The sequence below is a fragment of the Sus scrofa genome, chromosome X, assembly GCF_054392235.1.
Source record: "Sus scrofa isolate SSC_HxYL_T2T_F1_AM1 chromosome X, Sscrofa_HxYL_maternal_Yorkshire_Landrace_v2.0, whole genome shotgun sequence".
NCBI classification, from domain to species: Eukaryota; Metazoa; Chordata; class Mammalia; order Artiodactyla; family Suidae; genus Sus; species Sus scrofa.
The window spans coordinates 132695487-132710833 of NC_139401.1; the positions used below are offsets into that span (position 1 = coordinate 132695487).

Sequence of the window (15347 nt, forward strand, 5' to 3'; positions counted from 1 at the left end):
AGAGATGAAACATGTTTAGCTTTATACACAGCAATCACTCAATAATTAATGAGCTATTCCAAAAAAAAAAAAAAACCCTGGCAAAAACAGAAATTGGTTGAATGTAAAAGGATGGATAAGGTTGGCTATGCACACAGCAATGAAAAGAGAGCTCCTGGAGGAGCTATACTACTAGCAGATGAAACTGTCTGTAGACAAAAATTGTTTACCAGAATGAAGAGTGACATTTTATAATAAAGAAAGGATAAACCCAGAAAGAAGATATAAAATCTTGAACATATGTGCACCTAACAACAGAACTCAAAAATATATGAAGCAAAACACAACAGGACTGAAGGGAAGGACAGACAATTCAACAACAGCCGAAGATCTCAATATGATCCTTTCAATCATAGACAGAACAGGGAGAAAAACAATGAGGAGACGTAAGATTTGAACAACACTATAAGCCAACTAGATCTACCAGACATCTAGAGAACACATTCCCCCCAGACAGGAAACACATTCTACTCGATTATACATGGAACATTCTCCAATACAGACCACATGCTAGGATGTAAAACAAATCTCAATATATTGTAAAAGCCTGAAATCATACAAATTGTGTTCTTCGACCACAAAAGAATGCAAAGAGAAATCATTAACAGAAGGGCATTTGAAAAACTCCCAGTTGTATGGAAATTAAATAACACACTCCTAATAAACAATGGGTCAAAGAAGAAATCACAAGAGAAACTGCCAGATATATAAAGATGAATGACAATAAAAATACAACATACTAAAACTTATGTCACAGCAAAGACACCATCGACAAAACAAAAACATACTGAATGGAAGAAAATATTTGCAAAAGGTATGACTGATAAGAGATTAACATCCAACATATATAAACAGTTCATACAACTCAACATCAAAAAACTCCAAAAGACCTGATTAAAAAGTGGACAGAATCGAACATTTTTCCAAAGAGGAAATGCAGATAGCCAATAGACACATGAAAAGATGCTCAACATCACTAACAGAGATAGGCAAATCAAAATCATGAGACACCACCTCACACCTGTCAGAATGGCTATCATCAAAAAGAACACAGATAGGGGAGTTCCTGCCATGGCTTGGCAGGTAACAAACCCAACTAGCGTCCATAAGGATGCAGGTTCGATCCCTGGCCTCACTCAGGGCGTTAAGGATCCAGCATTGCCATGAGCCATGGTGTAGGTTGCAGACGTGGCTCGGATCTGGCGTAACTGTGGCTGTGGTGTAGGCTGGCAGCTCCAGCTCTGATTCGACCCCTACCCTGGGAACATCCATATGTCATGGGTATAGCCCTAAAAAGACAAAAGACCCCCCCCTCCAAAAAAAAAACCCCACACACAAACAGGAAATACTGGTGAGGAAGTGGAGATAAGGGAACCCTCGTACACTCTTAGGAGGAATGTAAATTGGTGCAGTCACTGCGGAAAACAGTATGGCGATTTCCAAAAAAACTTAAAGTAGAACTTCCATATGACCAAGCAATTCTACTCCTTGGTGTATATCCAAATAAAACAAAAACTTGAGAAAAAAATACATGCACCTCAATGTTCACAGCAGCATTATTTACAATTGCCAAGATATGGAGCGACCCAAAGTCCATCAACAGATGAATGGGTAAAGATGTGGTATATATACAATAGAATACTACTCAGCCATGAAAAAGAATGAAATGTTGCCATTTCCAACAACATGGATGGACCTGGAGGGTATTATGCTAAGTGAAATAAGTCAGAGAAATGCAAATACTGTATGATATCACTTATATGTGGAATATAAAAAATACAACAAACTTGTAAGCGTAAAAAGTAAACAGACTCACAGATATAGAAAACAAAGTGGTAGTTACCAGTGAGAAGAGGGAAGGGGGTGAGGCAAGATAGAGAAGGGGATTAAGAGGTGCAAACTATTATGTACAAGACAAGCTACAAAGGAGTTCCTGTCGGGCCGCAGTGGATATGAATCTGACTAGGAACCATGAGGTTGAGAGTTCGATTCCTGGCCTTGCTCAATGGGTCAAGGATCTGGCGTTGCTGTGAGCTGTGGTGTAGGCCAGTGGCTGTGGCTCTGATTCGACCCCTAGCCTGGGAACCTCCATATGTGCTGCAGGTGCGGTCCTAAAAGGACAAAACAAAACAAAACAAAAAAAAGACAAGCTGTAAGGACATATTGTACAACACGGGGAATACAGCCAATACTCTCTAATAACTAGAATTGGAGTGGAACTTTTGAACTTGTGAGTCGCTGAATTGTACCCTGGTAACTTACATAATACTGTACATCAACCATCCTCCCATGAAAAAATGGGCAAAGGACTTAGACGTTTCTACAAAGAAAACATACAAGTGGCCAACAGGTGCCTGAAAAGATGCTCAGCAGCACTACTTATCAGGGAAATGCACATCGAAACCACAATGAGGGAGTTCCCGTTGTGGCACAGCAGAGACAAATCCAACTAGTATCTTTGAGGATGCGGGTTCGATCCCTGGCCTTGCTCAGTGGGTCAGGGATCCGATGTTGCCATGAGCTGTGGTGTAGGCCAGCAGCTGCAGCTCTGACTTGACCCGCAGGCTGGGAACATCCATATGCCACAGGTGCGGCCCTAAAAAAAAACAAAAACCCTCCATGAGACATCACCTCACACTTGTTGGGATGACTGCTATAAAAAAACAAACAAACAAACAAACAAACAAAAACCAAAAAAACAAAGAAAAAAACCCAAAATAATGTGTTGATGAGAATGTGAGATGCTTGTACACTGTCAGTGGGAACGGGAAATGGTGCAACCACTATGGAAAACAGGATGGACGGTCCTCAAAAATGGAAAAAAGAACCACCATTCGATCTAGCAATCCTACTTCTGGGTGTACATCCAAAAGAAATGAAATCAGGATCTTGAAGAGGTAGCCACGTGTCCAAGTTCATTGCGGCATTATTCTCAAAAGCCATAATATGGAAACAAGAAGGGGCAATGAAAATGTGGGATGGAGTTCCCTGGTGGCTCAGTGGGTTAAGGATCTGGCATTGTCACTACAACGGATTGGGTGGCTGCTGTGGTGCAGGTTCGATCCCTGGCCTGGGAACTTTTACGTGCTGCAGGCACGGCCAAAACAAAAGTCAATATGGTATACACAGGCAAAGGGATATTACTCAGCCTTACAGGAAAATCCAGACCTTTGGAACAACCATGGATGGACCTGGAGGATATTATGCTAAATGAAGTAAGCCAGACACAAAAGGACAAATACTACCTGATTCTGCTTTTAGGAGGCATCTAAAATTGTCAAATTCACAGAGAGTGGAACGGGGGGCACCAGGGGCTCGGGGGAGAGGGAAACGCACGTCGAGTTATTCAAAGGGCGCAAAACTGGAGATGGGCGGGAAGGGAAAGAAGCTGGCAAGGGTTCGGGGAAACCGGAATCCTCATACAGCGCTGGCGGGAATGTGAAATGGTACAGCCACCGTGGAAAACGGTCGGCAGTTCCTCTGAAAGCTAAACGTGGAATGACCACAAGACCTTGTGATGCGCCTCTCGGGTCTATGCCCTCAAGAATGAAAAACAGGCATTCCAACAAGTACGTATACATGCGGGCATCATTTACAACAGCCGAAAGGCGGAAACAGGCCAACGCCCATCAACTGATGAATAGATAAAAGGGTGATGGATCCAGACAATGGAGGATCACTCAGGCATAAAGAAAGAATGAAACACGGATACGTGCTCCAAGGCGGATGGACCCCCAAGACATTATGCGTATGTGCAAGAAGCCGGAGAGCAAAGGTCACACGTCATATGATGCTGTTTGTATGAAAGAGCCAGGAGAGATCAACTGAGAGAGAAAGCGGACTGGTGAGTGACTGGGGCGCTCTGGACAGAGGTGGTGGACACTCGCTAATGGCAATGTCTTCAAAGGCCACTGAATTGTTTGCTTTAAAAGGACTCATTTTATATTATGTGAATTTTCCTTCCATCAGTTATTTACAAAGAGGGAAGAGTGTGCATCTACCAGAATTCGGTTTGAGGAGAGAGGGAAGCTGAGACGATGGAAGGTCTTTCTGTTAAAACAATCATACTCACTCCTTGGGGACTCACTCCTTTGGGGACACGACTGCACGCTTCGATGTGCCAGATACGCCAGGGGATGGGTTTTTACGGTAAGGAAGCCACCAGTGAGCACCTGCTGTCAGTGAGTACTGTTCTGAACTTTAGATGGTCAGTTTAGAGAAATTTTACATCAGTAATTTCCATTTGACTTTGCACCTGTAAAATGAAGACGGTGAACTTACCTGTCTACGTGAGGCTCTTTACGCGTATCTTATATTATGGTGACACGTAGAGTCAGAAAAAAGAAATTCTATCAGTGAAACCATGATTTGAGCAACTTTCAGAAAAGCAACGGCCACTTATGTAATATTAGCGTAGACGCCATATGACTCACACGGCTCCTGTGTAAAAATATTTGTTTTTTTAGCTTTAACGAAAATCAACTGAACGTAGAGGTTAAGGGTTTATTTTGGGACTCTCACTTCTGTTTCATCCATCTACACGTCTATCCTTAGCCGCACCACACCCGCTGGATCCCTAGGCTGCGTGGAGTTCTGCCCTGCTTTCTCGGGAGATCTGCAGGTGCCCGGCCAAGAGAGAGTGTTCCTTACACGCGAGGCGCTCGGAGCCTGAGCCTGCGCTGACGGAGAACGTGACTTTGGTTTGGGGGACTTTTTAAGATACTATTAACTACAGATTTTCTTGTTGCGAGCCTTTAAACGGGATTTATTATCATCCGTAGTTGAGAGGAGAAAAGCGTAGCGACTCATCAAGGAATGCGAGGAGTAGGGCAACAGCATCAAAGCTGCGAGCTCCTAAAATAAAGGCATCTATTTCTGGGAAGCCGTGCTCAAAACGACAAGCTTCGAAAGGCGCCTCTGAGGCTCAGCAAACGCTGCCAGGAGCGCAGCCCTGCAGTGTGTGCGGCCAGCAAACAGTCCACAGTGCTGGGCAGCACCCCACCCCCACCCCCAGATGTGGCTCAACGACGGTGCCATGGCACTTGGTGGAAATCAGGGCACCCAGAAGCAGCTTGATTTGGCAGGAGCAGAAGTGGGTTCCCCCATGAGATGATTACACACGGAAGGAAAAAGGGAGTGATGGGGGGAGAAGAGAGAGGAAGGGAGGAGGGAGTGAAAGCAGGGGAGAGGGAGGGGCGCACTTCTGAAAGCAGGCCTCGCCAATGTGGCGCAATGGGATGCGCCAGCGTCTCTGCAGCGCCAGGATGCAGGCTGGATCCCTGGCCTGGCACAGTGGGTTAAACAGGATCCAGCTTTGCCACAGCTGAGGCCTAAGTCACACCTGTGGCTTGGATCGGATCCCTGGCCTGGCCCAGAAACTCCACATGCCATGGAGTGGCCAAAAAAGAAAGCAAATTCTGAAAGCAACGTCATGAACCTTGAAGCTGTTTGCTGAGCGAAAGCAAGCAAACCTAAGTCCACACAGCTAGGACTCCACTGACATGTGCGCACAGGGAAGTCCAGAGACAGAGAGGACATCGGTGGGTGCCAGGGGCTGGGGACAGCGGGGAGAAGCAGGGGATCAGAGGGTAGTGAGGAAAGGGCACAGAGTTTCTTTTGCGGTGATGGAAGCGTTCTAAAATTGGCTGGAGTGACGGGTGCGCAACCACGCGAATATACTACAAAGCACTGAATTGTACATTTTTAACAAGCGAATGGTATGGTATGTGACCATCTCTAAATAAAGCCTTTTTATTTTTTTGCCCACACCCCATGGCATGCAGATGTTCCTGGGTCAGGGGTCGAACGTGCACCCCAGCCGTGACTGGAGCTACAGTAGGGACGATGCCAGATCCTTAACCACTAGGCCACCAGGGAACTCCTGAAGTGTTCACTTTAAATGCTTAATTTTATGTTATATGAATTTAACTGCGAGGCTACCAGGGAACTCCAAATTGCTATGGTTCTAAGCCGGCCAGTTTGTGGTCCTTTGTTACAGGCTGCTGTAACAGAGGAGACTAATACAGCTATAGATACATTCGCTCAGGTCTTCAATCCATACTGAATTTTTTAAAGTTGTGAAGTAATATGCATACAACCGAAATAAAAAAGCCCTACACATGTTCTATAAAACAAACAATCTTTGTGTACAGATGGACATGACAGCACAGACAACTAAACGGACTTAAGCGCTTCCCTCCGGGGATGGGAGCGGGTGCTGAAGGAAGGGGCGGGATCGAATGGAATACCAGCTTGACTTTCTAAGCATGTATGCATTTTTAAAAGAACAGTTTACATTTTTTTGCTCTCTTTAAAAAAAAAAAAAATTAAAGCGAACCTGATCACAAAGCTGAGCATTTGAGAGATTACATGTAGATACCATTTGAAGAAGAGCTGTTATAAAAAGATCCAAAAGGAGAAAGAACTCCCTTACCCACTTCAAAGTATCTTTTTCTGAGCTAGAAGCTGGCAAGTCACCCCAGTAAAGGCTATGACTCGAGCCCGAGAAAATCTTGCATCAGTTATTAAACATTTTTGGTATTCTTCACAAAGGAAGCTAAGGATTTTAAATATTCGGATTTTCTTTTAAATAATGCAACTTATGATAACCATGTTATATCTGATCAAGTGAAATACAGACCACCTGCTGCTTTGCTTTAACGTGTATTTGGAATGGATGCATATATTAAGCAGCATTATTTGCTTTTAATAGTTTGCTTTTCTACTCACGCTTTGCTGAGGACGTTTCCCTTGGATAGAAATCATCATTGTCCCCGGAGCCTAAAAATTAAAAAAAAAAAAAAATTAAATTTAACTATCTTTCCACAAAACAAAATAATAGTGAAATACTTTCGTCATGGTCCTTTCCCTTTAGACAGGGCCATGCAGGTAACACCACAAAAAGAAATCAGCTGAAGCCACCCAAAGATACAACGGATAGATATCCTTCCATAAACAATTTAGTGCCACCAAAACAACCACCACCACCCCAGACTTCAGTCCACTGGAAGGCTGAAGGCTCAACTGCATGAAGCATGAATTACCATCGTATCAAAATCAGTCTTTATAGTATGATTTTTGCAACAGGGAATCCTGGAGCCCTAAGCTCCGCTAATAATGAGCCACGTTCTTTCACCCCAGCCCAGCTCTCACACCTACATCCAGACTAGTCTCTGTGACTGAGCACACATAGCCAAAAAAGCTCAGGGGAAGGGCTTCTCACAAGAGAATGCAACTGCAGACATGGACCCCCCCTGCCCAACCCTGCTTGCTATTGAACTTGGCCGCTTTCATTCCTTCTAAGCGAGCACAGAGTTTCCCAGCATATACATTACCTCTCAAGCAGAGCATTACGCGTGGACACTGAAACTGAACAACCAAATGGACAGCAGATTACAGAAGCCAGCCTTCTCACTACTGGAGAGGGAGGTGACAGATACGAGAAGGTTGGAAGGATCCATGTGATACTGGATTAGAATTGGAGACCTCCATATGAATCATGTTTAGCTTTATATATATAGACGGGTACACACTGAAACAGTCATACACATGTGTATACACGTGGGTTAGTACGCAGACACACATTCCCTTGTTCTGTTACATGAAAGGGCCTAGAAGCCACAACATCCCAGCAGCGATGAAGACGCACCCCGCATCCAGATCTTGGGTTCTAAGTACCACCTCTAATAAAAGGAACCAGACGTCCTTGGAGAGATTGCTGATTCTAGAATTGAGGCAGGAAATATCTGGATGAGCTTGGAGCATCTTACAGTGATAGGAAGTACTTTGAAAAAAATATTGATATTGGTGGGTATATGTCAGAAGGGGCAGAGGACCAACTGAAAGAGTTCTCAGTGGCTAAAGCTGAGACAATTTAAGCAACAAAATAAAGTGGCTGTTGGATAAGAACTCAAGTATAAAATAAATACCCTGGGAGTTCCTGCTGTGGCTCAGCAGAAACCAATCCAACTAGTATCCACGAGGATGCAGGTTTGACCCTTGGCCTTGCTCAGTGGGTTAGGGATCCAGTGCTGCCATGAGCTGTGGTACAGGTCACAGAGGCGGCTCGGATCCTGCACTGCTGTGACTGTGGTGTAGGCTGGCAGCTGAAGCTCTGATTCGACCCTTGGCCTATGAACTCCCATGTGCCACGGGTGCAGCGCTAAAAAGCAAAAACATTCCTTCATTCAATATCCATGAGTCCATGCTGATATAAATAACTGAACAAAAACATAAGAAGGAGAGAATAGAAAAATTCGAAGAATTCATGCAGATATGTCTCCTTCAAGGAGGTGACGCCTAAGTCCCCGCTCCGTAAACGTCGAGTCCCTTCCGAGATTAGCGTGAGAAGGCAGGGGGAAGAGAAAGCAACCTCAGAATGGAGAGACCTGGCACACACTACATCGGCCCGGCGAGCAAGGGTGGCAGTACCAGGGATAAGCCACGCTGACAGTTCACTCCCTGGTCCCTGCGTGCTCCTCCTCCCAGGGCAGCGAAACTCTAACCACAAGGAAAACAGCAGACAAATTCCAAGGGAGGGGGATCCTACAAAACGCCTGACTAGTATGCCTCAAAACTGTCAAAGGCGTCAACAACAAAGTCTGAGAAACTGGCACAGCCCGAAGAGCCAAAGAAAAAGGTCCTTGAGTAAAAACTAAGGAAATCTGGACCAGAGTACGGACTGCGCTAATGACTACCCGCGTTGGGTCACTGATTGTGGCAGACGTGCCGTGCTGATACAAGAGGTTAACAACAAGGGAAGCCGGTTGTAGAGCACATGGGAACCCCATTAGCTTTGCATTATAAATCTAAAACTGCTCTAAAAAAGTTTAGTTTTAAAAATCCATTTCCGTTCCTGTCGTGGCTCAGTGGAAAGGAATCTGACTAGCATCCATGAAGATGCAGGTTCGATCCCTGGCCTCGCTCAGGGAGTAAAGGATCTGGCATGGCTATGGGGTGTCTCACAGACGAGTCTTGGATCCCGAGTTGCTGTGGCTGTGGTGCAGGCTGGTGGCTACAGCTCCGATTCTACACCTCGCCTGGGAACCTCCATATGCCACAGGTGCGGCCCCAAAAAGACAATAAAAATCCATTTCCTACACACACACAAAATATATATATATATATATAATAATAATAATAATAATAATAATAATAAAATAAGGGTAACCACTAAAAGAGGAGACATAGGATATATAACCTCTAACTCAGTCAAGATAAAAAAGGAGTTCCCGCTGTGGTGCAGTGGCTTAAGTGCTTGGGTCACTGCAGAGTTGTGGATTCGATCCCTGGCCTGACACACTGAGTTAAGGATACAGTGTTGCTGCAGCTGTGGCTTAGATCACAGCTGTGGCTGGCCTGGGAACCTCCACATGCTGTAAATGTGGCCATAAAAAAAAAGAAGAGACGAGAAAAGGAAAGAAAGGGTCAATGCCAACAACTAAAATTCAACAAGTGTCACCAAACAGAGAAAAGAAAAACATGTTAAAAAGACAACATGGACTTCAGCATAAAAACATGTACCATCCTAACAGTTAAAAGTGAGTATAGAGGAAGTCTCCTATCAAGAGGTAAATGGGATAAAAATTACCGTATGCTGTTGACAAAATATACACCTAAAACTATATATATATATGTTATATATATAAGAGAGAAATATGTACCAGATAAATGCTAATAGGAAGGAAGCAGATGTGGCAATATTAAGATAAGATAAAATTCAAGACTCAGATCTCTAAACAGGAAAAGAGTAATATTTTTTGGGAAAATCTACCAAGAAAATAAAAGTCATACACTTAATAACCCAGTTTCTAAAATTCAAAAGTACTCTTGCTTCTTGCTATGATAGATAGAATAACTGGTGTATCAGATTAGCCTTCCCATCATAAACAACCATACGCTAGACAAAACATGAGGTAAAAAGCTTTCCGTATTGAACAACAAGCACTGAGAGACTGTAGTCCCTGAGCTCAGGGGAAAACACGACAGCTAAATCCAACAGCTGTGCCCGGATTTCATCCTGAGCCTATCAAGATCATCACCGGGACAATCGGTGAAATCTGAGCGAGGTCTCTGGACCAGATGGTAATACCGAATCGCTGTCAATTTCCTGATCTTGATGGATGTACTACAGTCAGTGGAGGAGGGTGTCCTTGTTTGTAGGAAATGAACACTGAAGTAGCAAGAGGTAATCATGTTTGCGACTGACTCTGAAATGATTCAGGAAAAAAAGCATTTGGAGATACACACACAAACCAGAGCAAATATAGTAACACTGGGAAATCTAGGTGAACAGCAAATGGGAATTCCTTGGACTAGACATCACTGGAACAACTGGTGGAACTTGCAGTCTGAGGATTAGGTGCTATTAATGGATCGACGTTAATTTCCTTATTCAGATGCTTCCATTGATGATCTACAAAGGGATGCCCTTGTCTGTAGGAAATGCATTCTCAAGTATGCTGTGGGAGGAGGGATGAGAGGCCACGGTAACTAATATCCTCAACTTGTTAGGGGAGCCAACAAAGTTCCTTGTCTGTACTTGCAAGTCTCCTGCAGGTCTGTAATGGTTTCAACATTTAAAGAATTAAAATAATTTAAATATGCATATTTCTCAACCTAACAATTGGACTTCTAGGTACCTGTTACAGAAAAAGACTTGCACATCTGCCCAGAGAGGTATGTACATGGATGTTCATAGCAGTACTGCCTACAAAAGCAAAAAGAAATGGAAACCGACCACGTGCTCATCAAAGAACAGTTAAATGAAATGTGGTTCTTCAGTACAACGAAATCTTCTATAGTTGTTTAAAAGAATGGGATACTCTCGGCAAACTAGGACGGGAAGGGAATTTCCTCAACTTGATAAGGAATATCTACCAAAAAACCTACAGCTAACATGATACTTAAGGGTGAGAAACTAAAGCTGTACAAGATCAGGAACAAGGCAACGATGTCTCCTCTTACCACTGCTTTTCAACATCATACTGGCAGTCCCAGCTACTTCAATAAGGCAAGAAAAGGAAAAAAAGGAGTAACGGTTGGGAAGGAAGAAATAAAACTGTTTTTGTTTGCAGAGGACATTGATCACCTAAAAGAATCCACACACACACAGAGCCTAGCCCAAAACAAACAAAAACCTCCTGGAACTAGGAAGTAACTACAGCAAGGTTGCAGGATATAAGGTTAATGCAAAAGTCAATCAACTTCCTATGTACCAGCGATGAACAAATGGGGTTTGAAACAAAAAAATCCCACCATTTATATTACCAACCCCCTACATAAATACCTGATGTATCTAACAAAACATGCACAAGATCTATATAAAGAAAATTACAAAACTCTGATGAAAGAAATCAAAAGAGAACTAAGTGGAGAGAGAGTCTATGTTCATGGATAGGAAGATTCAACACTGTCAAGATACCAGTTCTTCCCCACTTGATTTATAGATGCAATGCAATCCCAACCAAAATGTCAGAAAATGATTTGGTGATTGACAAACCAATTCTTAGGTTTACACTGACATACTGATTAAGTCTCTGTGGGGAGGAATGAGACCCAGAATAAGTAGCCAATACAATACTGAAGAACACAGTTGGAAGACCGACACCACCCAACTTTAAGACTTACTAAAAGTTACAGTAATCAAGACAGTGTAGTATAGTTCAGACACAGACTCACACTCAAATACAGTCAATTGTCTTTGACAAGGGAGCAAAGGCAACACAATGAAGATAATTCTTTTCACAAATGGTGCTAGAACAACTGGACAACCACATGCACAAAAATGACCTTACACTCTTCATCAGTATTAACTCAAAATAGGTAGCAGTAGGTTATCTTTTCATTTTTTCAGTGGTTTCCTTTGCTGTGCAAAACTTTTTAAGTTTAATTAGGTCCTGTTTGTTTTGCTTTTGTTTCCTTTGCCTCACATGACAGATTCAAAAAAATATTTCTGTGATTTATGTCAAAGGGTGTTCTGACTATGCTTTCTTCTAGGAGTTTTATGGTTTCCGGTCTTATTTTAGATCCTTAATCCATTTTGAATTTATTTTTATATATGGTGTGAAGAAATGGTCTAATCTCATTGGTTTACATCCAGCTGTCCAGTTTTCCCAGCACCACTCATTGAAGAGGATGTCATTTCTCCAGTGTATATTCTTGCCTCCTTTGTCACAGGGTAATTGACCACAACTGTGTGGGTTTGTTTCTAGCCTCTATATTCTGTTCTACTGATCTTTGTTCTGTTTTGGGGCCTGTATCATACTGTTTTAATGACTGTAGCTTTGTGGTATAGTCTGAAGTCAAGGAGTCCGAGTCCTCCAGCTCTGTTCTTCTTTCTAAAGATTGGCTATTTGTGGTCTTTTATGTTTCCACACAAATTTTAAAATCATTTGTTTTAATTCCGTGAAAAAATGCCATTGGTATTTTGACAGAGATTACAGTGAACTGGTAAACTCCCTTGGGTAGTACAGCCACTTTAATAACCACTGATTCTTCCAGTTCAAAAACAGAGCATATCTTTTCATCTGTTGGTGCTGTGTCCAATGTCTGGCATCAATGTCAAAATGGATCACATACATAAACATAAAACAAAATGATAAAACTCCTAGATCATATAGCAGAAAATCTTGATGACTCAGGTTTGGCAAATGACTTGTTAGATACAATTAAAGGCACAATCCATGAAAGAAAAAACTGATAAACTCAACTTCATTTAAATTAAAACATTCTGGAGTTCCCATCGTGGCACGGTGGTTAACGAATCTGACTAGGAACCATGAGGTTGCAGGTTCGATCCCTGGCCTCGCTCCGTGGGTTAAGGATCCAGCATTGCCGTGAGCTGTGGTGTAGGTCACAGATGTGGCTCAGAGCCTTCATTGCTATGGCTGTGGTGTAGGCTGGCGGCTACAGCTCTGATTCGACCCCTAGCCTGGGAACCTCCATATGCTGCGGGTATGGCCCTAAAAAGACAAAAAGACAGATAAATACATAAAACATTCTACTCTGCAAAAGACATTGGCAAAAGAATGACCAGACAAGCCACATACTGGGGGGAAATACTGGCAAAAGGCACACCTAATATAGGAATATTATCCAAAATAACATTTAAACCTTAACAATAAAAAAATAAGTGACCGCATTAAAAAATAGGCTACACATCAGTGGTCCCTAGCAACTAGCCATCTCCTGCATGTGGACCTGAAAAGACATTTTTTCCAAAGAAGAAAGACAAACAGCCAGCAGGTACATGAAAAGATGTTCAACTTCACTAATCATTAAGGAAAAGCAAATAAAAAGCAGAATGAGGTATCACCTCACACCTGTTAGAATGGCTGTTGGCCAAGAGATAAGTTTTGGTGATGATGTGGAGAAAAAGAAGCCTTAATGCACCACTGGTGGGAAAGTAAATTTGTTCAGCTGCTATGGAAAACAGTATGCAGGGTCTTTAATAAATGAAAAACAGAACTATGATGCAGCAAAGCCCACTTCTGGGTATACAGCCAAAGGAAATGAAATCACTATCTCAAAGCGATATTGGTGCGCACACACCCCTGCCATGTTCATTGCAGCATTATTTGCAATAGTCAAGACACAGAAGCTAAGTTTCCACTAATGGATGAATGGATAAAGAATCTCAAACAATGTAACCTTACCTAAAGCATCAAGAGAAGGAAAAATAGACAAAGCCCAAAATTAGGAGAAAGACAGAAATTATAAAGATCAGAACAGAAATAAATGAAATACAGGCAAAACAATAGAGATCAAGAAAAACCAAAAGCTGTTTTTTTGAAAAGATCAACAAAATTGAAAAACCTTTAGCCAGACGCATCAAGAAAAAAAGGGAGAGTGCTCAAATTAATAAAATTTGAAGTGAAAAAGAAGTTACAACTGACACCACAGAAATATGAAAGCTTCAGTAGTTCCTGTTGTGGCTCAGTGGGTTAAGAATTCACCGAAGTATCTGTAAGGATGTGGGTTCAATCCCTGGCCTCACTCAGTGGGTTAAGGATCTAACGTTGCCACAGGCTATAGCATAGGTCACAGATGTGTCTCGGCCCCAGTGTTGCTGTAACTGTGGCATAGACCTGCAGCTGCAGCTCTGATTCGACCCCTAGCACAGGAACTTCCATATGCTACAGGTGCAACCATAAAAAGAAAAAAAAAAAGGAAATACAAAGGATCATTAAGAGACTACTATAAGCAACTAGACGCCAATAAAATGGACAACCTAGAAGAAACGGACAGATTCTTACAGAGGCACGACCTTCTGATACTGAACCAAGGAGAAAGACAAAATATGAATAGATCAATCACAAGCACTGAGACTGAAACTGTGAGGTTAAAAACTTCCAAAAAACAAGTCTGGGATCTGACAGCTTCACAGCTGAATTCTACCAAACATTCAGAGAAGAGTTAACACCTATTCTTCTAAAACTCTTTCAAAAAATTGCAGAGGAAGGAACACTCCCAAGCACGTTCTATGAGGCCATCCTCACCCTGATAACCAAAACCAGACAAAGATACCACAAAGGAAGAAAAGAAAATTACAGGTCATTACACTGATGAACATAGATGCAAAAAACCTGAACAAAATATTAGTGAACTGAATCCAATAATACATTAAAAGGATCATACACAATGATCAAGTGGGATTTATTCCAGGGATGCAAGGATTCTACAGTATCTACAAATCAGTCAGTGTGATATATCACATCAACAAATTGAAGAATAAAAACCATATGATCATCTCAATAGATGCAGAAAAAGCTTTTGACAGAATTCAACACTCAATTCTGATTAAAAAAAAAACACTCTTCAGAAAATGGCAATAGAAGGAAGTTACTTCAACATAATAAAAGCCATATATGACAAACCCACAGCTAATGTCATTCTCAATGGTGAAAAACTGAAAGCATTTCTGCTAAGATCAGGAACAAGACAAGGATGTCCACTTTCACCACAGTTATTCAACATAGTTTTGGAAGTCCTAGCCACGGCAATTAGAGAAGACAAAGAAATAAAAGGACTCCAAATTAGAAAAGAAGAAGTAAAACTATCCCTGTCTGCAGATGGCGTTGATGCTATACCCAGAAAATCCTAAAGACATTAACTAGAAAACTGTTAGACCTCATTAATAAATTTGGTAAAGTTACAAGTCACAAAATCAATACACAGAAATCAAGTGCATTTCTATACACTAACAATAAAAAATCAGAAAGAGAGATTAGGGAAACCATCCCATTTACCATTGTATCAGAAAGAATAAAATACCTAGGGACAAACCTACATAAAGAAACAAAAGACCT

The 15347-nt window shown here is 42.1% G+C and overlaps 1 protein-coding gene across 6 annotated transcripts in view; it reads right to left on the bottom strand.

The window, feature by feature from the left end:
* CD99L2 (CD99 molecule like 2) overlaps window positions 1-15347 on the bottom strand; it is a 79207-nt gene that overhangs the window by 24015 nt on the left and 39845 nt on the right. For all 6 annotated transcript variants that reach the window (XM_003135466.5, XM_003135467.5, XM_085006778.1 and 3 more), the window contains one exon: window positions 6769-6819. In XM_003135466.5, the coding sequence (XP_003135514.1) occupies window positions 6769-6819 (51 nt within the window). The remainder of the gene's footprint in view (window positions 1-6768; window positions 6820-15347) is intronic.